This window comes from Schistocerca cancellata, chromosome 5, assembly GCF_023864275.1.
Source record: "Schistocerca cancellata isolate TAMUIC-IGC-003103 chromosome 5, iqSchCanc2.1, whole genome shotgun sequence".
In the NCBI taxonomy this organism is placed as follows: domain Eukaryota; kingdom Metazoa; phylum Arthropoda; class Insecta; order Orthoptera; family Acrididae; genus Schistocerca; species Schistocerca cancellata.
Genome location: NC_064630.1, coordinates 476,918,992 through 476,943,827, shown reverse-complemented (window position 1 = coordinate 476,943,827; position 24,836 = coordinate 476,918,992). Strand labels below are relative to the sequence as shown.

Here is a 24,836-nt window from a genome sequence, read left to right as displayed (position 1 = left end):
ACGTTTAGCAGCGTTCAACCCGCTTGAAGGGAGGAAACCCAAACTTTACCACCCCCATCCTTCAGATTACTTTACAGTACCCAAGACCAGCACGTCGATATTCTATCACAGACACTAGTTTACTCAGATAGGTTTCAAAGTTTTCGTTGAGTAATAATAGGCACTTTGTCAAGTACTTCAAAATTGTTACTTTTTGCTTATTAAAATCCTTTGAACTTCTCATTAAATTGTTACGAAGCTTTTAATAGCTCTGTTTTAAGATATTTCATGATAGGGAAACATCAAGGCAATTTGCAGGGTTACTTCACAACGAATATTTCTCAGGAGCGAAGCCTATCATTATGCGATGTCACCATTCAACCAGTGAGACTGGGACGATACCACGACCAGAACGAAATGTTAGCTTTAGTCCTCTGTTTCCTAGTTAAATAGATTAACGTAGCTAATAACGATGGCTACAAGTGCTGAGTGACTGTCTTGGGTGGAATGATGGGGCTGTTTATCATAAACTGCTGCTGTTCATTTCAGTCAAATTCTTTAGAAGTACTTCTCTCGTTAACCATCCCTCCTTCACCGCTCCCAATCCCCTTTTCGTTTTTATGCTAACAATAAAAACTGATACAAGTCATGTACTGCAGACAATTTCTAATGGTCTATGAATGTTCTTGCTAAAAAAACATCTACACAGGTATCTTTCTCTAGGCTATCTACTTGTCTACCCACCTGTTTTAAGTTTTCTTTAACGAACAGCACGTAGACACTGCAAACTCCTATCATGTAAACCAGTAAGACGACTTCCGTGAAACCTCTGGAAAATTACGACAAATTTTTAATGAAATTTCTGCTCTGCTTTACTATTTTTAAGTTTCAATTTATGTTTTGAGACTACGAGTAATACTAACAAATTACGAACAAGCTCATTTTAAATTTCTGTTCAAATGAACAGGTTTCTCGTGGATATTACGCAGCGGAACTGAATTATCTAGAACTCAAGTGGAACGGTTGAGTTATCCAGTATTTCAGTTTTTTTTGTTTTAGGGCACAAAAAACAAGAGGTCAAACGCCCAGTTCGTTACCATATAATATCAATAAATTAATTGACTGTTAAGGCCAATAAACGTAAGGAAAGAGCTAATAACAAGGACGTCCCCTTGGAGAAAGATCCACAAAACACGCTGTAGACACAGCGGAGGCCCCAAACCAGAGATTTGATTTCTTTCACCATATTCCTACGACGGATAAAAAGTAGAACGCGATCGGCAACCCGTCCGTCGTTCACTAAAACGGCCGATAACATACTGGAATGTAAGCGGTTAGGAAAGGGTATTAGATCAGGAAATTGCGAACCGTGAAGGTTGCTAACAATGAGTACGAAGTGATGGATCACCACGTAACAAATGGCGAAGGCTAAAATGACAGTGCCCAATACGCAACCTAACTAAAATGATCTCGCTACGAGACGGCCGAGACAGGTTGGCTAAGCCGCCGGGACAGGTTTCATTTCCAGAAGCTTGTTCCTGTGAAGAGAAGACAAGCGGTGACGCCAAAGTGACACCGTCTGCCTACAGACGGCCACACAGCGATCATCCGAAGCAATGGAAGATCTAGCAGGCCGACGTGACCAGCAACTCACCTTAACATCACGGTGACTTCCTTAACAGTGAGCAAGTGGAAGCTTTCTTGGACACACTGCACTAAGGGTTCGACTGTGCGCAGCACACACAGGATCTGAAGAGCACAGAGTATCTGAGCGTGTGACAATTTTAAAGCCTGTATCTCGGGATGTACTGGGTGGCCTGGTAGATGGCGAAAAGCACTGCTGCGCTAATCGAGGAGTGTTCTGGAACCCGACACCGAAAATGGTCGATGCAAGAGACGAAGGCACACCCGGCACTACGGTCGGTCCGAGTCATCAGTGTACACGAAGGTGCTGTCTAATTTTCCTGCGAAGGTCGAGAAACTTACAGCCAATAGATCGAATCCGTAGCAATGTCTTTGGGAAGCAAATGAAGTCCAAGATGAACACGGGCTGCTTCCGAAGCCAAGGCGATGAATGGTTCACATCCATGGAGCTACTTCACGGTGACACGCAGACATCTGCCATAGGTGTTTCCTAGATAATTCTAACCACTGTCAACGTACATTTCTTTTCATTACAGAACGTTAGGTCGCCAATAAACGCGTCAGCTTTTTCAGCCTCGGGAGCCAAATCTTTCAAAGGTACTTCGCTTTGAATGTAGGTATATTTCAATTTAGTATTTTGACAGCTGAGTTCACTTACCTGGCAAATGGAGCAATGCTCCGCACGACCGGTGACCTCGAGGTCTTGCAAGCTGCAGCAGCAGTGTCCGCGTATTCCAAGGCTGGAACCATTAGTCTTCTTCTGAGTGTACGGGAAGACCGCACCTATTTAACAAATGGTTCTGTTGCCAAGTTAGTGTTCGCAATTCCACTAACAGCCGTAATTTTACTGTGAAGTAAATGTGCTAGTGCACTAATATTTTGAAACACTACCGAAAAAGAACGCTTTCAATTCAATCCGGTTAGTTTCGATTACCCCCTACGACACTTTAATCATTTTAATCTTCAGCTGTTCACTCTTCTCGTATGAAGTGGTTGCGCCTAAAATAACCAAACTTTTGACGTTTTATTCGATTGACATTGAAGTTTACCCGTTGCGGTATAAACATTTTAGTTTGTTTTATTTCTTTTTCAACTAAGGATGAAAGTTACCGCTGAAATAACCAGTTTACGACTATGTTTTATTCCACGTTAGTTTAACTTGAATGTTAAAACCGCTCAAAATAACCGGTTTCTCAAATACACGATTTTCGGTTTTTATTCCATTATTTCCTGTGGCTGACCTGGGAATTAACTCAGTTTCAAGATAGATTCAAATTTAAATAGGTAGGTAAAAGTACGCAGTCCCTCGACTGATCACTGTTTTTCACTAGAAGTGAGAAGTGGTTCAGTACAGCATAAAAGAATCACCATTCTATACCTACCGTTTGTAATTTTATGAAACACTGCTCAAAAATTATGTATTCTGTGATCATAGCACTATTTGGGCATTATCAATAGTCAACGCTAAAGGGTGAAAGCTGAGGTGGTAATTTCTCTGTATTCGAGAGCTACAAGCAGATAATGGTATTTTATGTTTACACAGGTAGCAGATCAGCTACAGTTTATTTTTATTGTAACCTATGGATGAATTAAGTTTGTAATTTATTCCTGTTACCGCAACTTCCTTTCTCTTATTTTGCAGAAATGAGGCAAATCGAATATCTTAAACCAAATAACGCATCATACTTCATTGCTATGCCACTTCATAAAAGTATTTCCAGACTAGCGTTTGTGCCATTCAGAAACAGTGGAGATCCAGCGAAGACAGCGAGAAACTACCATTTAAACCAGGCGGGCGATACCTCTTGAGCACTGCGCTGTCACGTGTCATTAAGCCACGTTACTTCGCAAGAGGGACGTTGTCTCTCAAGGGAACCTCCCCATCGCACCCCCCTCAGATTTAGTTGTAAGTTGGCACAGTGGCCAGACCTTGAAAAACTGAACACAGATCAAGCGAGAAAACAGGAAGTTGTGTTGAACTATGAAAAATAAGCAAAATATACAAACTGAGTAGTCCATGTGCAAGATAGGCAACATCAAGGAGAGTGTCAGCTCAGTAGCGCCGTGGTCCCGTGGTTAGTGTGAGCAACTGCGGAACGAGAGGTCCTTGTAAAAAGTTTAACTTTTTATTTTCAGACAATTGACGTGCGTCAATTATCAAATTTGAGGCACTCACACATAATCAACTTCGCTCTCGAAAATTCCAAGACATGTTCAGATTTGCTTGGACATATGCAGGATTTGACGGTCTACACACGGAAAAAATTGGAAAACGTTAAAAACATATGTTTTGACAGAGCACAGGGAAAACTGCGCGACTGTGAAACCGTTGCATTTATTTGTTGCAGTTTATGTGACAAACTCATGTTTTCATCACTTTTTTGGGAGTGATTATCACATCCACAAGAAAACCTAAATCGGGCAAGGTAGAAGAATCTTTTTACCCATTCGCCAAGTGTACAAGTTAGGTGGGTCGACAACATTTCTGTCATGTGACTCACATGCCGTCACCAGTGTCGTATAGAACATATCAGACGTGTTTTCCTGTGGAGGAATCTGTTGACCTATGACCTTGCGATCAAATGTTTTCGGTTCCCATTGGAGAGGCACGTCCTTTCGTCTACTAATAGCACGGTTTTGCGGTGCGGTCGCAAAACAGACACTAAACGTATTACAGTGAACAGAAACGTCAATGAACGAACGGACAGATCATAACTTTGCGAAAGTAAATAAACTTTTCACACGAGGGACAACTTGAACCAAGGACCTCTCGTTCCGCAGTTGCTCACGCTAACCACGGGACCACGGCGCTCCTGAACTAACATCCTTGATGTTTCCTATCTTGCGCATGAACTACTCAGTTTGCATACTTTGCTTATTTTTTCATAGTTCCACACAACTTCTTCCTGTTTTCTCGATTGATCTGTGTTCAGTTTTTCAAGGCCTGTCCACTGTGCCAACTTATAACTAAATCTGAGGGGGGTGCGATGGGGAGGTTCCCTTGTCAGCAATGCGGTACCAATTCTTATGCCATTGTTAATAAAACAAAAACACTGATCGTTTTTCCCATTTTCATATTCCAAACCAATGCAAATTTTAAGAATTACATCTTTATTTTAAGAAAGGTGTATTTAAAAACGAAATATTTTAGCGCTGCTGTTATGGTTACATGACATTTTGGTTTTTGCTCTTATTAGTAAAACAAAACCCATTAAAGCCGAGACCGAACAAACACCGAAGAAATACCGGCTATTCGGAACTAAAATACCAGTGTCAGTTTCAAAAAGTTAGTTATGCCCATCCCTATTTCCAACAGGAGGCCTTACAACCCGAAGTCGCCTACTGTACAATCAGATTCTAATGAGATCTAATTTTATAGTGATACTGAAAGGCGGCTCTATTTGCTATTATAATTCTGCTTATGTCATGGGCCACAAACCGAAGTTAGTTCTTAAGTTTTATAAATTTTTCTCAAGCCTTCTAGTATCACTTTAACATTGCCTTTGTAGTTATATATTTTGGAACCATGTTAGAGACGTGTGTTAGAGAGGTTAGCTTTACTTCGTCATTGTAGAATCTGAGTAAGCAAATAGCAACTGTGTGGTGACGCTTGGTTTAGAATTAACGGGACGCTTGTCTGCCCTGGAGTGGAGGCAGCATTATTTGGAGCAATTTTTGTAATATGCTATTTAAAGAGATGGTAAGCAGAAGGATTGTAATACTAGATCAGTGAGAAGATGTAATGTTTGGAGATAACATGGTTTGTTATATTTATAATTACTCGGTACACTAATTATGACAGTGGGTATGGTTTAGATTTTCTTTAAGTTCTTTTTGTAATTAGTTTCTATGGTTCTTTCACTGCAGTGACATATCCTAAAGACATTTTGCTAATTAGTTGATGTGTGAGAAGTGTGGTAAGTTATTATTGCTATGGCTTAACGAAGCTCAGCTAAAACTAGAAGTGTCGATTCAGTTATTTATTTGTCGGTGAGATTAGTTTGCGTTCATGGTTTTATTTGACTCCACACACTCATTGTACAACACAAGTTGTGTGCTGAATATCATTTGAGTACTGATGAAATTCCGTCTCCTGTTGCACATCGAGGGAACGGAGATTAAAACGTTATTGACAGCCGGCTCATTTTATAAAGAACAAGGTTGCAGGGCAGGCGAGAGGTCCATTACTCACAGGTAAGCCATGAATTTTATTATGACGATAAGTACATATTCAGAGTCAAGCACAGTGTTGGTCAAAATGGATTTATGGCAATAGTATCAGCGTAACTTCAGGGGTTTAATGCGAGTAAAATTTTTTATGAGTGTGCTACATTGTGATTTCAAACAGATTTAACGAAGTCCGATATGTTTTATTCAGTGATCATCTGTTGTGTGGTTATGATAATAGTTCCGGTACAGCAATTTCTAAACTAACAAATCTGCTACATTCGGGGTCAACGTTTAACAGACATTTTGTGTCAGACTCAAATAGCGTACATAAATTTTATTGAGAACAGATGCCTTTCTCACAGTTCTATTGTTTGATCGACCGATTAATCTGGACTCTCAAAATGTTCAGTCAATCCCAGTTCCGCAGCATTATACATTTTACAATTTGACTTAATTTTCAGTATAAAAAACACGGTAAGTGATACTTTTACCCTATTTTGGCTGTCACTTCTTGCGCTTTGTATGAACACTTCCAAGTACTTCTTTGTCTAGTAATCTACTTTAGGCAATTTTATGATCAGAATCGGATTTCAGGACTCTATACTTCTTCCATAAAGTGCTGACAGAATGCTATCTTAAATTCAGAAGCATACGTACCAGTAGATGGATGCAGTAGACACAGACAACTGCTATAGCTGCAAACAAGGGAAGTCCTATCAAACCAGCGTTGCGTATAGCCATCGGCATAGCAAGTATGCCCGTTCCCATGGAGGCTTTCGTAAGATTCGTGAAAACCATCCAGTTCCTAAAAGAAACAATCATTTTAATCCACACCAAATGTGCTACCAGGAGTGTTTAAAGCTTTGTGTGTTTCTAAAAATCTGTTATAATTGTTGTCTCGTCGACGAACATAGATGGTTTAATATTTTAAATATTAAAAACCCTTTTGGAAGATCTTCCTTGTTGGGAGGTGAATTTCGCGTTACTTTACTGCAGCTAAAATAAGGAGCTGAATTCTTTGATTCTAGAACCGAAGTTTTGATTCCGGGCAGGTATAATATTGGGTATTCTCTGCGCTTAACTTCATAGCTGTTACAGTGGTGTAGGTACATTGGCATCAGTGCTTTAATGGCAGTCATTACGAAAGCTGTTACGACATGAGTCTTTCTACACGATACATACAGAACCTAATCTCTGTATTAACTTTGAAAGATCTAAAATTCATCCTGAATGCGAATCAGTATTAAATTACTTCACAGTAAGGCATACTCACGACAAGTCCTGATTATTCGAAGCATTACTGGGCAGGAGCATCGCTTCCTCATTCTCCGTCTCTGAAGTGCTGCAAATGTTTTCGGATCTGCAGAGAAAATAAAAGGACTTTTAATCCCTTGACAAGAGTAACTTATCAAATAGAAATAGTAATTGCTCGTTTTCTCACCAAATTTCATTCGCTAACTCAGTTTTGTGTTATGAAACAAGTAGAGTTTGATCACCTGTCAGTACGACTAAGTTTTACTAAATTTTGCATTGCAAGTGCGTAATCTCTGAAGTTGGTGCGATACTGTACAGAGTCGAGATTTATACACACACCAAAAACGTTTTGCATCACCTCGGTTCCGAGAGTTCCGGAACATGTACAGAAAATTGGAATAGAAATCAACAAACATTTCCGCACTTTTTTTTGCTCATGAAGACCATACATTGCATGTTTTACCACCATACAGCATGACGTTCAGAGGTGGTGGTCCAGATCGCTGTACATACCGGTATCTTTAATACCGAGTAGCACGTACTCTTGCACTGATACATGCCTGTATTCCATACTATCCACAACTTTATCAAGGCACTGTTGGTCCAGATTGTCCCACTCCTCAACGGCGATTCGGCGTGGATCCTCAGAGTGGTTGGTGAGTCACGTCTTCAATAGCCAGCCCTTTTCAATCTATCCCAGGCATGTTCGATAGGGTTCACGTCCGGAGAACATGCTGGCCATTCTAGTCGAGCGAAGTCGTTATCTGAAGGAAGTCATTCACAAGATGTGCACGGTGGGGGCACGAACTGTCGTCCATGAAGACGAATGCCTCGCCATTATGCTGCCGATATGGTTACACTGTAAGTCAGAGGATCGCATTCACGTATCGTACAGCCATTACGGCGCTTTCCATGACCACTAGCGGCGTACATGGGCCCCACGTAATACCACCCCAAAAACATCAGGGAACCACCTTGCTGCACTCGCTGGACAATGTGTCTAAGGAGTTCACCCTGACCGGGTTGCCTCCAAACACGTCTCCGACGATTGGTTGAAGGCATGTGACACATCGGTGAAGAGCACGTGATGCCAATCCTGAGCGGTTCATTCGGCATAATGTTCGGTCCATCTGTACCGCGCTGCGTGGTATCGTGGTTGCAAAGATGGACCTCGCCATGGACGTCGGGAGTTTTTTTTTGTTTGGGGTTTAAGGGCGCTCAACTACTGAGGTCATTAGCGCCCAGTCACAATTATTAGTGCACATAGAATCTAGTAAAACGCAAGGGGGGACACCAGAAAGTTCTTACAAAGATGCAGATAAAATAAGTGAAAGAGTTAGCGTCTTTGGACAAGCCAGTCAAAGTAATGAAACGAAGAACACGAGCAGCTGCTCGAGCGTCATCAGCTAAAATATCCTGTAAAGTAGATGGCAGAGACAGGACAACACGAGATTGACTAACACGGGGACACGACAATAAAACATTGCGCACTGTTAATGCATGACCACAAGGGCACTGCGAGGCTGGGTCACCGGAGAGCAGGTAGCGGTGGCTAAACCGGCAATGCCCAATCCGCAACCTGGTCAGAAGGACCTCTTCTCGCCGAGATGGTCGGGAGGAGGTTGTCCAAGCAGTTGGAAACTGTTTTACTGCCCGGAGCTTGTTTCCTTGAAGTGATGACCAAGTGTCCCACCACAGCGACACAAGCCTCTTACAAACAACCCCACTAATGTCAGATGATGGGACACAATGGGAGGCTGGCCGAGGCAGGAGGACTGCAGCCTTGGCTGCAGCATCAGCAGCCTCATTCCCAGACTCCTACATGGCCAGGAACCCACAGAAAGCTTACAGGAGAGCCACGATCAGCAAAAGAATGGAGGGACTGCTGGATCCGTTGCACCAAGGGATGGACCGGATATGGAGCTCCAAGGCTCTGAAGAGCACTGAGTGAATCAGAGCAGAGTACATACGATGAATGGCGGTGGCGGCGGGCGTACTGAACGACCTGATGGAGAGCAAAAAGCTCGGCCGTAAAGCTGAAACACTGGTCGAGGAGCCCCAACGACAAAGGCACAGCCGACACCATCGTCAGTTTTGGAGCCATCAGTGTTAATAAAGGTGTGACTGGCAAGTCGCGCACAAAGTTCGACAAACCGTGAGCAATACATTGTAGCCGGAGTACCCTCCTTCCGGAGCGAGCTGAGGTCGAGATGAAGATGAACCGGTGCCTGGAGCCAAGGTGGTGTCGGGCTCTCGCCCTCTCTGAAGGTGGTAGGGAGGGCAAAATCCAATTGTCGAAGCAGGCGACGAAAGCGGACTCCAGGGGGCAGCAGGGCAGACACATACAACCCATACTGACGGTCGAGAGAATCGGCGAAGGACTGATAAGTGGGGTGGTCAGGCGTTGACAACAGCCGGCAGGCATACCGACAAAGCAGTACATCAAGCCAGTAGGTCAATGGTAATTCGGCAGCTTCAGCATAAAAACTCTCGACAGGACTAGTGTAGAATGCTCCGGTTGCAAGATGTAACCCCTATGGTGGATGGAGTTGAGACGGCGTAAGAGGGATGGCCGAGCAGACGAGTAGACGAGTAGACGAGGCTCCCATAATCCAGCTTTGATCGGACTATGGACCGATACAAGCGAAGCAGGACAGTGCGATCCGCTCCCCAAGATGAACCACTAAGAAATCCGAGGACATTAAGAGAACGTGTACAACGGGCAGCCAAACAAGAGACGTGCGGAGACCAACAAAGTTTCCTGTCCAGTGTGAGCCCTAGAAACTTAGTTGTTTCCACGAATGGGAGAACAACTGGACCGAGATGTAAGGATGGCGGAAAGAATGCTTTATATCCCCAAATGTTGATGCAAACCGTCTTCTCTTCAGAGAACCGGAAGCCATTTGCCAAACTCCATGAGTATAGGCTGTCTAGACAACACTGAAGGCAGCGCTACAGGAGGCATGTTCTCTGGGCACTGCAGTAGATCACGAAGTCATCGACAAAAAGAGAGCCTGAGACATTAGGTGGAATGCAATCCATAATTGGATTGATCGCTTTGACAAAAAGGGCTACGCTCAAGACTGAGCCCTGAGGCACTCTGTTCTCCTGGAGGAAGACGTCGAACAATACGGAACCCACACGTACCCTAAACTTTCGATCTGTTAAAAAGGAATCAATAAAAAGGGGCAGGCGACCGAGTAGACCCCACCTGTGCATAGTGTGGAGGATACCTCCTCTCCAACAGGTATCATAAGCGTTCTCCAAATCGAAGAACACGGCTACCATTTGGCGCTTTCGCAAAAAGTTGTCCATGATGAATGTCGACAAGGACACAAGGTGGTCAACAGCGGAGCGGCGGCGACGAAAGCCGCATTTAACATTGGTAAGTAGCCGTCGAGATTCAAGAATCCAAACTAACCGAGCGTTAACCATGCACTCCATCACACTACAGACACAGCTTGTAAGAGAAATGGGGCGGTAACTAGAAGGAAGGTGTCTATCCTTCCCGGGTTTGGGTATAGGAACAACGACGGCGTCACGCCAATGCATGGGGACCTGACCTTCGGTCCAGATGCGATTGTAGGTACGAATAAGGAAGCTTTTGCCTGCCAGAGAAAGGTGTGCCAGCATCTGAACGTGAATGGCATCTGGCCCTGGAGCAGAGGACCGGGACAGTGCAAGTGCACGTTCGAGTTCCCGCGTAGTAAAGGGGGCATTATAATTTTCCAGATTCAGCGAGTGGAAGGAAGGTCGCCGAGCCTCTTCTGCCTCTTTCCTGGGAAGGAAGGCAGGGTGGTAATGGGCGGAGCTTGAAACCTCCGCGAAAAAGTGGCCGAAGGCGTTGGAGACATCCACAGTATCAAGAAGGACCTCATTACCTGAAGTCCAGCCAGGTACTGAGGAGTGGGCCTTAATGCCCGACAGCCGGCGCAGGCCACCCCAGACGACAGAAGAGAGAGTAAAACCGTTAAAGGCGCTGGTGAAAGAGGCCCAACAAGCTTTTTTGCTGTCTGATGACTCTACGGCACTGCGCTCGGAGTCGTTTGTATCCAATACAATTCGCCAATGTAGGATGGCGGCGAAAGGTGCGTAAAGCACGTCGTCGAGCACGGATAGTGTCTCTACAAGCCTCATCCCACCAGGGGACGGAAACGCGACGTGAAGAAGAGGTAGTATGAGGAATGGAACGTTCGGCAGCATTGATAACAGCCATGAGGTATTCGACCTGACTGTCAAAACTGAGAAAATCGTGGTCCGGAAAGGTCGCCAGGGAGGAGTAAAGTCCCGTATGTTCCAGCTCGAAGGACGTGGGGATGGGGTGTGGTGCAGGAGGCGAACAACACAGAAGTGGTCGCTCGAATAGGTGTCAGAAAGGACATACCACTCGAACCGACAGACAAGAGTGGTAGAACAGATCAAGAGGTCCAAGTGGGAGTAGGTATGAGTAGAGTCCAAGAGGAAAGTCGGGGCGCCAGTATTGAGGCAGACAAGATTGAGATGGTTGAAGACATCCGCCAAGAGGGAGCCTCTCTGACAAGATGCAGGAGAGCCCCAGAGGGGATGATGAGCATTGAAGTCGCCAAACAATAAAAATGGCGGAGGAAGCTGAACAATCAGGTGCATCATGTCAGCCCGACTAACTGCGGATGACGGAGTGTAGATGGTACAAACAGAAAAAGCAAAGGCAGAAAGAGTAATATGGACAGCTATTGCTTGGAGTTGGGTGGTCAATGGGATGGGATGGTAATAGACATCGTCCTGAACGATGAGCTGGAACCATGAGCTGGAATACCGTCCACAGGGGTGAGGTCAGACCGCTCCGAGGTATCGTGGGTAAAAGCAATACGGTCAGCTGGGCGCAACTTGGTTTCCTGGAGACCAAGGACGAGCGGACAGTGCAGGCGGAGGAGCAGTTTTAATTCCTCCCGATTAGATCGAATACCCCTTATGTTCCAATGTAACGAAGCCATCGCTAGTCAGAAAAAAGGGGGAACAAAACAGGTGAAGAGCTGGTCACCTCGACGGCCGCGAAGGGCCAGGTTTCGAGGGAACAACGCTACTACCGGCGGGTGGCGGATCCTGTTCCATCGAGTCGTCACCAGCTGCGGCCGCTTTCCCAGGTTGCGTAGGAGGGGCATCATTCGCCGACGAGAGGCCAGCTGAGCGCCTGGCAGCAGAGCGTCCCGGCGAAACTGAAGACGGCCAGGAGCAGCGACTCACGGATGGAGCGTCAGACGAAACGCGCTGGGGTGGAGAGGGGATGAAGACTTCTTGGAGGCCTTCTTGTAAGTCCGATGAGGCACGGGGATGGTGGGCTGGACCCGATGAAGGTCCTCACGCGCTGGGTCCGTTTTGGAACGCCGGACCTCGGAAGCCGGGGTCCGGAAAGTTTCCCCGATGGACGCCTGAAAAGAGGATCGCTAATCAGGCGGCGGAGGGGGGGAGGAGGAAGGGTGGCCCCTGGGGCAGAGGGGGCAGGGGCTGCGAGGGAGGAGGATTTGGAAGGGAGGGATTTGGGAGGCAGAGGCTTAGACCCCAGATGGGGTGAGGAGGTGGAGGGGGGACAGGATAGGGTGAGGATACTGTGGAAGGAGTGGACACGACTGAGGCAAACGAAGTTGTCAACGTCACGGGATGGAGGCAGTCATACTTCTTCCTGGCCTCAGAATAAGAGAGACGATCCAAAGTTTTTAATTCTTGAATCTTCTCCGTCTGATAAGCGGGGCAGTCTAAAGATCTAGGCGAGTGGATGCCAGGACAATTGACGCACCGAGGTGGTGGGGTGCATGTATGTTGCTCACGAAGAGGATGTCCACAATCGCCACAAAGGGGCTCAGCCTCACACCGTTACAACATGTGCCCAAAGTGCAAACACCGAAAGCAGCGCATAGGAGGTGGGACGTAAGGTCACACGTCGCACCGGTAGCACATCACCTTTACCTTCTCCGGGAGAACGTCCCCCTCGAAGGGGCCGCGCTGGACTCGCCGGACGAAATGCACGCCTCGGCGCTCCAGGTTGGCCGTGAGCTCATCAGATTGCAGCAGGAGGTGCTGATGAAAAATAAACCTCTGCGTCCTATTCAGAGCCAGATGCGGGACAATGGACACTGGGATGTCCGCTAGTCGGTCGCACGCCTGGAGCGCCGCCAACTGTGTGGCGGAGGTGGTCTTTATAAGAACAGACCCCGAACGTATTTTACTGAGAGCCTCGATTTCCCTGAAGATGTCTTATGTGCTGGACAAAGAACATGGGCTTGGAGGTGGCGAACGTCCCCCCATCGGTCCGAGAACAGACTAAATAGCAGGGGAAGTACTTCGCCCCAAGCCGGCGGGCCTGTCCTTCCTCCCAGGGAGTGGCCAAGGGGGAAAGGGCAGGAGAACCAGCACCAGAGACAGTACCTTTCTTTTTAACACACTCGGCCGCAGATCGACCTGATACATGTTGACGTTTCATCTGCGAAACGTCCGCCCTGATACCACCCACTCTGACCAGGGGCTCTCCCCACGGGCGCCACCCAGCCTCAGCAAGGACCACCTGGCAGGATGACCGTTGCCGGGAGTCCTGAGGCCCCAAGGAGACTGACTACTCCTTGGCATACGTGGGGAGGGTGCAGCTCAGGTATCGGCAGTACGATCCCTGTGTTGTCAGGGGGGTTACAACCTAGAGGGTACATGACGACCCCATCACAACGGGCTGGCTACCGTTCTGGATTTCGGGTGCCATGGAAAGTCCGTCATGATCGTAGGTGCAGATGGGGACGTACTATGGGCGTAACTTGTGCAACCTGTCAGGCGTTTAGGCGCAATTTGAGGAATAATGGGTGTGGTTACAACGCTGTTACAATGCTGAGTGCCAAGGTTGTAGTGCACTGAGGACCAGAGAAACATCACGTAAGGCGTCCTTCCCCAAAAGGCTCGTACTTCTGTAGAATTTTGAAAAAAAAAAAAAAGGAGGTCAAACCCGAAGAGGAACCATCACATGGAAGGCCGAAACGGTTGAAACTCCTTTTAGTCGCCTCTTACGACAGGCAGGAATACCTCGGGCCTATTCTTACCCTGGACCCGCAGGGGGGGGCGTCGGGAGAAGTTGCGCATCATGCAGCATATTGCGCATAGTTTGAGTCATAGCACGACGTCCTGTGCCTGCACAAAAGCCATCATTCAACATGGTTGCGTTGCTGTCAGGGTTCCTCGAGCCATAATGCGTAGGTACTGGCCATCCACTGCAAAGTAAGCTCTTGGGCGGCCGGAGCGAGGCATGTCATGAGACGGTTCCTGTCTATCTCCTCCATGTCCGAACATCACTTTGGTTCACTCCGAGACGCCTGGTCACTTTCCTTTTTGAGAGCCCTTCCTGGCACAAAGCAACAATGCCGACGCTCTCTAACAGTGGTACTGACCGTCTAGGTATGGTTGAACTACAGAAAACACGAGCTGTGTACCTCCTCCTTGGTGGAATGACTAACTAATCAGCTGTCAGACCCTCTCCGTCTAATAGGCGCTGCTCATGCATGGTTGTTTATATCTTTGGACGGGTTTAGTGACATCTCTGAACAGTCAAACTGTTTGTGTGATACAATATCCACATTCGACGTGTATATTCTGGAGTTCTGGCAACCGGGGTGATTCAGAACTCTTTTTGATGTGTGTGTGTTTGTACTTACGCATTTGACACCTACATTCAAGAGCCAAAGAAACTGGTACACTTGCCTAATATCATGTAGGGCCTCCGTGGGCACGTACAAGTGCCGCAACATGACGTGTCATCGACGCGACTAATGTCTGAAGTTGGGCTGAAGGGAACTGACACCATGAATCCTGCAGGGCTGTCCATAAATCCCTGAGAGTACAAGGGGGAGGAGATCTCTTCTGAACAGAATGTTGCAAGGCATCACACACATGCTGAATGATGTTCAGTCTGTGGAGTTTAGTACCAGCGGAAATCTTTAAATTTAGAAGAGTGTTCCTGGAGCTGCTCTGTATCAATTTTGGACTTTGGGGGTGTCCCATTGTCCTGCTGTAATTGCCCAAGTCCCTCGGAATTCACAATGGACATAAATGGATTCAGGTGATCAGACAGGATGCTTACGTACATGTCATCTGTCACAGTCGTATCTAGACATGTCAGGGGTCCCACATCACTCCAAACGCACACGCCCACACCATTAGAGGGCCTACACCAGCTGTTGTAATGCAAGGTCCATGGATTCATTCATCGCTAAAATTTCGAACGAGACTCGTCCGACTAGCCAACATGTTTCCAGTCATCAACAATCCAGTGTCGTTGCTGGCGGTCCCAGGCGAGGCGTAAAGCTTTGTGTCGTGCAGTCGTCAAGGCTACATGAGTGGGCTTTCTGCTCAGAAAGCCCATCTCTATGTTTCGTCGAATGGTTCGCACGCTGTTTATGGCCCAGCACTGAAATCTCTAGCAATTTTAGGAAGCGTTGCACTTCTGTGATGCTGAACGATTCTCTTCAGTCGTTGTTGGCCCCATTCTCGCAGATTTTTTACGGCTGCAGCGACGTAGGAGATTTGATGTTTTACCAGATTCCTGATAGTCACGGTACACAAATGGTCGTACGGGAAGCTCCCCACTTCATCGCTACCTCGGAGATGCTGACTAACACCACTTCCAAACTCAAATCTTGATAACCTGCCATTGTAGCACCAGTAACAGATCTAGCAATTGCGCCAGACACTTTCCTTATATAGGCGTTGCCGACCGCAGCGCCTTATTCTGTCTGTTTACGTATCTATTTGAATATGCATGCCTGTGCCAGTTTCTTTGGAGCTTCAGTGTAAAATAGGTGTCACTAGATATGCCAACGGCCTTAGCACTTAAGATCTGCGCAGTAAATTCCCGAAGTAGAGTTCAGGTGGTTCGCGCTCTGGGAACACCAAGAGTTACTCGTGTATGGTTTTATGATGACTATTTTACAACCTCTTAATTAATCAACTGTGTCTGCAAAGACCGCTACATGGTTGCGTTACACTTGTTTATGCGGATCAACAAAATTTATCTTACTGTAGTTTTAAAATTTGTATTGGATCACGAAAAGCGAGGGCGTTACGTAAATTGAAAATATTAACAGCATTTTCGGCTGTATACGATGCATTACACCCGCGGTACATTTCTTCTAGCTACTAATTTCAGATTACCGTATGTTTTTGGACACTAAATCAAATTACTGCAGAAAGAACATTTAGTCTAGCAAAACTTACGTATAATACAAAGAAAAGTGAATAAACAAGCAAGAATAAACCTTCTGGAAACTATCATATTTTAATTTATACGAAATTTAGTGTAGCTTGAGTAATACTTAGCATTTAGAGCAGCTAAATGTGAAAGATTTGTATGTATTTTGAAGGGTATTTTCTCTGGCGAGAAATTTCATTTTGCTAGTGCCTCAGTGATGCTTTACGGAGCTAGATTACGAAGCGTGATTGCCACACTTAACGTTATTCTTTCCGAAGTAGACAGTGAAGAAGGAGAGGCCATCCCATGATAATTGAGTATTTTTAACTACTGTAAAAGCCAAGCTGATGGTTGATTTCAACTTTGGAAGCTTTTGGTTCCTGCTTGGAGATCTGCAAACTGAAGAGAGAGAAATCTTAAGTTTGAATGAACTGCCCTATGATACTTCTGAGGATGTAGAATGATTTTAACTGTTCAGGAACTTAATTGATGTTAACAACCATACCAAGCCGCTCCCTCCTCTCCTCCTCTCCTCTCTCCCCCCCCCCCCCCCCCGACCCTTCACCTAGTAATGTAACTTTTAAATATTGCTGCTTTTCAGGCTTCAGCACAAAAAATTTACAGCAGTAAATTTACAGTAGTAAAATTACATAAGGGTTCCCCACACTGCCACTGCCGAAGGAAGTATCCTTGAGTTTATACAAGAGATTAAGAGTTTCTCCAGTTAGAACGGTGTATTTTCTAAGATTGTACGTTGACTACCTCAGCTATGCATTAGTATCTGGGGACTACATTTAAAGCTTGGAGGGAATCAGCGAAGAACTGACTTTCCTGGAAACACTCACCGTCCGGGCACAGATTCCCCGAAGGTTCCGTATCCCTGGAGCGTTGGTCTGGCAGAGCCCGACTCCGCTGCTGCATCGCTGCCTCTGTCAAAGCACAAAGGGAAACTCAGGCTTAACATTTTGATAGGTTAATTTTAACATAATGTGATTGTACATCAATTGGTGAAACCATATTTGAATTTCATGGACTTGAAATTAAGAAAACTGCTTCCAAACCACTTCCAGTCATTAAACGTCTACAATGCGTTTTAACATTTCATAAATGTCTTCCACAGTAACGCTAATTTCAAAGCTACCTATCAAGCTATTACGTGTGGCAAACATTGGAAGTCCATAGATTTATCTGAACAATTGCTATTTATTGGAGTGTGAGTTATTTCCGAAAATTTAGACAATTCTCTCATAATTATGTACGAGAAAAAGTTACATCTATGGAGGAATGTATTGTTTTAAATTAAGTTTCAGTTTACACACACGTGATGAAAGTGATGGGATAACGATATGTACACGTACAGATGGCGATAGTATCGCGCACGCAAGGTGTAAAATGGCAGCTCATTGCTGAAGTTGTCATTTGTACTCAGGTGATGCACGTGAAACGGTTTCCGACGTGATAATGGCTGCACGATGGGAATTATAGAATCAGAACGCGGAATGGTAGTTGGAGCTAAATGCACGGGACATTCCTTTTGAATACCAAATTTCAGGCATTACCTCTCACCACGGACAACGCAGTGGCCGACGGCTTTCACTGAACGACCTAGAGCAGCTGCGTTTGCATAAATTTGTCAGTGCTAACAGACAAAGGACACTGAAACAACCGCAGAAATTAATGTGGGGCGTCCGATTAACGTATCCTTTAGGACAGTGCTGCGAAACTTGGCGATAGTAGGCTATGGTAGCAGACGACACACGTGAGTGCGTTTACTAACAGCATATGGCCTGCAGCGCCTCTCCCAGTCAAGTGACCATATCATTTGGACCCTAGACGACTGGAAACCATGGTCTGGTTAGATGAGTCCCGATAGAGTTGGTGAGAGGTGATGGTAGGATTCGAGTGAGGCGCAAATCCTACGAAGCCGTAGAACCAAATTGTCAACGAAGCACTGTGTAACCTGATGGTGGCTTCATAGTAGTATGGGCTGTGTTTACATCTAATGTATTGGGTTCTCCGTTACAGCTGAACCAGTCATTGAATGGAAATGACTATGTTCGGCTACTTTGAGGACAGTTACAGCCATCCGTGGACTATCTCCTAACAACGACGCAATTTTTATGGATGAAAATGCGCCTTGTTACCGGGCTACAGTTATCCGCGACTGGTTTTATTAACATTCTGGACAATTCGAGCGAATTATGGCCATCCAGATCGCCCGACGTGAATCCTATCTAACATTTATAGGACATAATTGAGGGGTCAGTTAATGCACGAAATTCTGCAACGTTAACACTTTCTTAATGATTGGCGGATAGAGACATCATAGCTCAGTAGTATTAGGTTGGTTGGTTTGTTTGGAGAGTAAAGGGACTAAACTGCGTCTCAGTATTTCTGAAGGGAACTTTTAATGACTTGTTTAGCCCACGTCACGTAGAACTGCTGCACTACATTGAGCAGGATGAGATCCGATACGATATTGGGAGGTCTCCCATTCCTCTTGTATGCCTACTGTACCGTGAAGTTTCACATTTCAATTTCGAACGTATGAAGGAAAATTACTGTTAGTGTGAGTTTCTAACTCAACCGTCAACAATTATTTGGCCGCGAAGTACTTATCTACATTAACGTATTTTAGCAGTTCAAATTTGTTAGCTGGAAGTTGGCCTTCATATGCCAGATTCTGTTGAAAGAAATTTATGTTTCCAAGTTGAAGATTTCATGTCTTACTGCATGGTTTGCCTGTTACCATGTCAGTAATTACGTGTTACCTTGTGAAAACTACACAGACTCACTGTTTTTGTTGTGCCTCCGGTGCTGTGCTGACGTTACCACTGGTCTCTCTTCCATTGATGATGTCTAACTCATGTGTCACTTCAGCCACATCGACGGGCGGGCTGTCACATTTCACCGCTAGCGTTTCTTTTGCCGAAGCAGTGTCCCTGTAACCAAGTTTAGAATAAGGGATCTGAAACTGTAGCATTGAATTACAGAGCATTAGAGTGTCCACGACCAATGACAGGGGGCTTGCACTGTACAGTTTGGATCCTGTCAAAAAGCTAAGGCCTTAAGCTCTCTATTGATAAGCGCAGATCTTTAGTTTTATCTTCTAAACCCCATTCAAAGCTACCGCACTAACTTTTTCTGCCTGAGAGGCAAATTTTGGACCGTGATAGGATTACATGAGGCGTAACTATGGCGAAATCATCTCCATTTTTTTCCATTTCATGAAAAATCTTTGCTGCTTATTGGTATCTTCAAAACCAGCCGACAGCAGTAATTCTACGGACAGAGACATACTGGGATACATGCATTTACCTTTCTGAGCAAATTACCAACATTTTAAAAAAAAACTAAGTTAAATACTGAGTTCTATTTTCCTTCTCCTTGGAAGTAATACATTAACTCGTTCTAATTTTCATATGACGAAGTAGCGTTTTTCGCTATTTTACTTGTATCCGTTTATGAACGTTTAGGCTATAAAATTATGTCTTAGAAGTCAGGGTTGTTTTCTATTTCACTAATTTAAGGATTGCGGGACGTATGAAGTGCACTACGCAAAACCACGCATTAACCTGGCGTGCAGGTCGTATGCCTCCAAAGGCCTCTGCGGCTCACCAACGACAGAGGAAGCTGTCTATCTGTTTCTCTCACTGTCAGTGCGTAAAATACACTCCTGGAAATGGAGAAAAGAACACATTGACACCGGTGTGTCAGACGCACCATACTTGCTCCGGACACTGCGAGAGGGCTGTACAAGCAATGATCACACGCACGGCACAGCGGACACACCAGGAACCGCAGTGTTGGCAGTCGAATGGCGCTAGCTGCGCAGCATTTTTTTTTGTGGTTTTAGGGCGCACAACTTCAATGGTCATTAGCGCCCTGACTACTCTAAGAATGCACCGCGAGGCACAAGTTGACAACAACTAAAAGGGAAAACACGATAAAAGACAGACTGACAGGCATAGGATTAAAAAACAGCATCATCAAATGTCCTTAGAGAGGTTTGTCAAATTGATAAAACGAAGAACGCGAGCAGCTGCTCGTGGGTCATCCACTAAAATGGCATCGAAAGTACTTGGCAAGTTAAGATCTAGACGCAGTGTGTTAAAATCGGGACAGGACATTAAAATGTGTCGAACCGTCAGCAAGTGCCCACATGGGCAGAACGGAGCCGGCGCAGCCGTCAGCAGATGGCGATGGCTGAACCGGCAGTGTCCAATTCTTAACCGGGCCAAAACTACCTCCTCCCGCCGAGAAGGGCGTGAGGAGGACGTCCAAGCCACGGGAAGAGGTTTTAAGGCCCGAAGCTTGTTGTCTGTAAGTGCAGCCCAATCGGCATGCCACAGCGATAAAATGCGCCGACAAATGACCCTGCTAAAATCGGACGAAGGGACACAACAAGAAGCTGTCCGAGGCTGGAGGACCGCAGCCTTGGCCGCGGCATCTGCAGCTTCGTTCCCAGGGATACCGACATGGCCAGGAACCCACATAAAGCTAACCGGAGAACCGACGTCCACCAGCTGCTGAAGAGAGCGTTGGATCCGGTGTACGAAAGGGTGAACCGGGTACGGATCACTGAGGCTCTGGATGGCGCTCAGGGAATCGGAGCAGATGACATAAGCAGAATGTCGGTGGCAGCAGATGTAAAGAACAGCCTGGTAGAGGGCAAAGACCTCAGCTGTGAAGACCGAACAATGGCCATGGAGCCGGTATTTGAAACTTTGTGCCCCGACAATAAAGGAACACCCGACCCCGTCATTGGTCTTAGAGCCATCTGTATAAATGAAAGTCATGTTGATGAACTTCGAACGAAGTTCCAAAAAACGGGAGTGGTAGACCGAACCGGGGGTAACCTCTTTTGGGAGCGAGCTGAGGTCAAGGTGAACGCGGACCTGAGCCTGGAGCCAAGGTGGCGTGTGGCTCTCGCCCACTCGAAAGGTTGCAGGGAGTGAAAAATTAAGGTGTTGAAGGAGGCGACGAAAGCGAACTCCAGGGGGTAGCAGGGCAGAGACATACAACCCGTATTGACGGTCGAGAGTCGTCAAAAAAGGAACGATAAGACGGATGTTCGGGCATTGACAGTAGCCGACAGGCATACCGACAAAGCAGTATATCGCGCCGGTAGGTGAGTGGCAATTCGCCAGCGTCAGCATGAAGACTCTCTACGGGACTAGAATAATGCTCCGATCGCAAGTCGTAAACCCCGATGTTGTATGGAGTTGAGGCGGCGTAAGATGGATGGCCGTGCAGAGGAGTATACGAAGCTCCCATAATCCAGCTTGGAGCGGACGATCGACCGATATAGACGAAGTAGGACGGTTCGATCCGCTCCCCACGACATACCACTGAGAACACGGAGAACATTTAAAGAACGGGTACAACGGGCGGCCAAATATGATATGTGGAGACCAGCTAAGTTTCCTGTCAAATGTAAGGCCTAAAAATTTGGTTGTCTCCACGATTGGGAGAGCAACGGGACCGAGTCGTAAGGACGGTGGGAGAAACTCTTTGTAGCGCCAGAAGTTAATACAGACCGTCTTCTCGGCAGAAGAACGGAAGCCATTGGCGACACTCCAGGAGTAAAGACGGTCAAGAGAACGCTGAAGACAGCGCTCCAAGACACGTGTACACTACGCGCTGCAATAGATGGTAAAATCGTCCACAAAAAGGGAGCCTGATACATCAGCTGGGAGGCAATCCATTATTGGATTGATCGCGAAGGCGAAGAGAGCGTCGCTCAAACCTGAGCCCTGTGGCACCCCATTCTCCTGGCGAAAGGTGTCGGACAGGACAGAACCCACACGTACCCTGAACTGTCGATCCATTAAAAAGGAACGAATAAAAAGAGGGAGGCGACCGCGAAGGCCCCATGTATACATGGTGCGGAGAATGCCCGCCCTCCAACAGGTGTCGTAAGCCTTCTCCAAATCAAAGAACACAGCCGCGGTCGGGCGCTTCCGCAAGAAGTTATTCATAATGAAGGTCGACAAGGTAACCAGATGGTCAACAGCAGAGCGGCGCCTACGAAATCCACATTGTACATTGGTAAGTAGGCGTCGAGACTCGAGCAGCCAAACCAATCGAGAGTTAACCATTCGCTCCATCACTTTACAGACACAGCTGGTAAGCGAGATAGGTCGATAACTGGAAGGCAAGTGCTTGTCCTTCCCCGGCTTAGGAATCGGGACAATAGACTCGCGCCACCATGCGGGAACATGTCCCTCAATCCAGATGCGATTGTATGTACGAAGAAGAAAACCTTTACCCGCAGGAGAAAGGTTCTTCAGCATCTGAATATGATTAGAATCAGGCCCTGGAGCGGAGGACCGTGATCGGCCAAGTGCGTTTTCGAGTTCCCGCATGGTGAATGGGGCATTATAACTTTCACAATTCGAGGAGCGGAAGTTAGGTGGCCTAGCCTCCTCTGCCTGTTTGCGGGGGATTTTTTTTTGGTTGGATTTAAGGGCGCTCAACTGCTGAGGTCATTAGCGCCCAGTCACTGTTAGAGCACATGGAATCTGGTGAAACTTAAGGGGATGGAGGGGACACCAAAAGCACCCGACAACGATGCAGACAAAATAAGTAAAAAGATTAAATGTCTTTGGACAAGCCAGTTAAAGTTATAAAACGCAGAATACGAGCAGCTGCTCGAGCGTCATCAGCTAAAACATCCGGTAAAGTAGATGGCAGGGACAGGACAACACGAAATTGACTAAAACGGGGACACGACAATAAAACATGGCGCACTGTTAATGCCTGACCACAAGGGCACTGCGGGGCTGGGTCACCGGAGAGCAGGTAGCGGTGGCTAAACCGGCAATGCCCAATCCGCAACCTGGTCAGAAGGACCTCCTCGCGCCGAGATGGTCGGGAGGATGTTGTCCAAGCAGTTGGTAGCGGTTTTACTGCCCGGAGCTTGTTTCCTTGGAGGGATGACCAAGCATCCCACCACAACGACACAAGCCTCTTACAGACATCCCCACGAATGTCGGATGACGGGACACAATGGGAGGCTGGCCGAGGCAGGAGGACTGCAGCCTTGGCTGCAGCATCCGCAGCCTCATTACCAGGCACTCCCACATGTCCGGGAACCCACAGAAAGCTGACAACCACCGTTATCAGCGAAAGAATGGAGGGACTGCTGTATCCGTTGAATCAAGGAATGGACCGGATAGGGAGCTCCAAGGCTCTGAAGAGCACTGAGTGAGTCAGAGCAGAGTACATATGATGAATGGTGGTGGCGGCGGGCATACTGAACGGCCTGATGGAGAGCAAAAAGCTCGGCTGTAAAGCTGGAACATTGGTCGAGGAGCCGGTATTTAAATGTGGCGGCCCCGACGACAAAGGCACAGCCGACACCATCGTCAGTTTTGGAGCCATTGGTGTAAATAAAGGTGTGACCGGCAAGTCGAGCACGAAGTTCGGCAAACCGTGAGCAATACATTGCAGCCGGAGTACCATCCTTCGGGAGTGAGCTGAGGTCGAGATAAATATGAACCGGAGCCTGGAGCCAAGGTGGTGTCGGGCTCTCACCCTCTCTGAAGGTGGTAGGGAGGGCAAAATCCAATTGTCGAAGCAGGCGACGGAAGCGGACTCCAGAGGGCAGCAGGGCAGACACATACAACCCATACTGACGGTCGAGAGAATCGGCGAAGAAGGACTTGTAAGAGGGGTGGTCGGGCATAGACGACAGCCGGCAGGCATACCGACACAGCAGTACGTCGCGCCAGTAGGTCAACGGTAACTCGGCAGCTTCAGCATAAAGACTCTCGACAGGACTAGTGTAGAAGGCTCCGGTCGCAAGACGTATCCCCCGATGGTGGATGGAGTTGAGCCGGCGTAAGAGGGACGGCCGAGCAGACGAGTAGACGAAGCTCCCATAATCCAGCTTCGATCAGACTATGGACCGATACAAGCGAAATAGGACAGTGCGATCCGCTCCCCAAGATGAACAGCTAAGAACTCTGAGGACATTAAGGGAACATGTACAACGGGCTGCCAAATAAGAGACATGTGGAGACCAACACATTTTCCTGTCCAACGTGAGCCCTAGAAACTTAGTTGTGTCCCCGAATGGGAGAACAACGGGACCGAGATGTAAGGATGGCGGAAGGAACGCTTTATATCGCCAAAAGTTGATACAAACCGTCTTTTCTTCAGAGAACCAGAAGCCATTTGCCACGCTCCATGAGTAGAGGCTGTCTAGACAACGCTGAAGGCAGCGCTCCAGGAGGCATGTTCTCTGGGCACTGCAGTAGATCGCGAAGTTATCGACAAAGAGAGAGCCTGAGACATTAGGTGGAATGCAATCCATAATTGTATTGATCGTGATGGCAAAAAGGGCTACGCTCAGGACGGAGCCCTGAGGCACTCCGTTCTCCTGGAGGAAGACGTCGGACAATACGGAGCCCACACGTACCCTAAACTTTCGATCAGTTAAAAAGGAATCAATAAAAAGGGGCAGGCGACCGCGTAGGCCCCACCTGTGCATAGTGCGGAGGATACCTCCTCTCCAACAGGTGTCATAAGCCTTCTCCAAGTCGAAGAACACGGCTACCGTTTGGCGCCTTCGCAAAAAGTTGTT

At 46.8% G+C, this 24,836-nt stretch overlaps 1 protein-coding gene across 1 annotated transcript in view; it reads right to left on the bottom strand.

The window, feature by feature from the left end:
* Positions 1 to 24,836, bottom strand: part of LOC126188117 (proton-coupled amino acid transporter 2-like) — a 70,576-nt gene that overhangs the window by 29,277 nt on the left and 16,463 nt on the right. Inside the window, exons 3-8 of the mRNA XM_049929589.1 lie at positions 19,042 to 19,188; positions 17,092 to 17,175; positions 7,067 to 7,153; positions 6,451 to 6,598; positions 2,282 to 2,406; positions 724 to 808 (exon numbers count right to left, since the gene is read on the bottom strand). Coding sequence (XP_049785546.1) covers positions 724 to 808; positions 2,282 to 2,406; positions 6,451 to 6,598; positions 7,067 to 7,153; positions 17,092 to 17,175; positions 19,042 to 19,188 — 676 coding nt within the window. The remainder of the gene's footprint in view (positions 1 to 723; positions 809 to 2,281; positions 2,407 to 6,450; positions 6,599 to 7,066; positions 7,154 to 17,091; positions 17,176 to 19,041; positions 19,189 to 24,836) is intronic.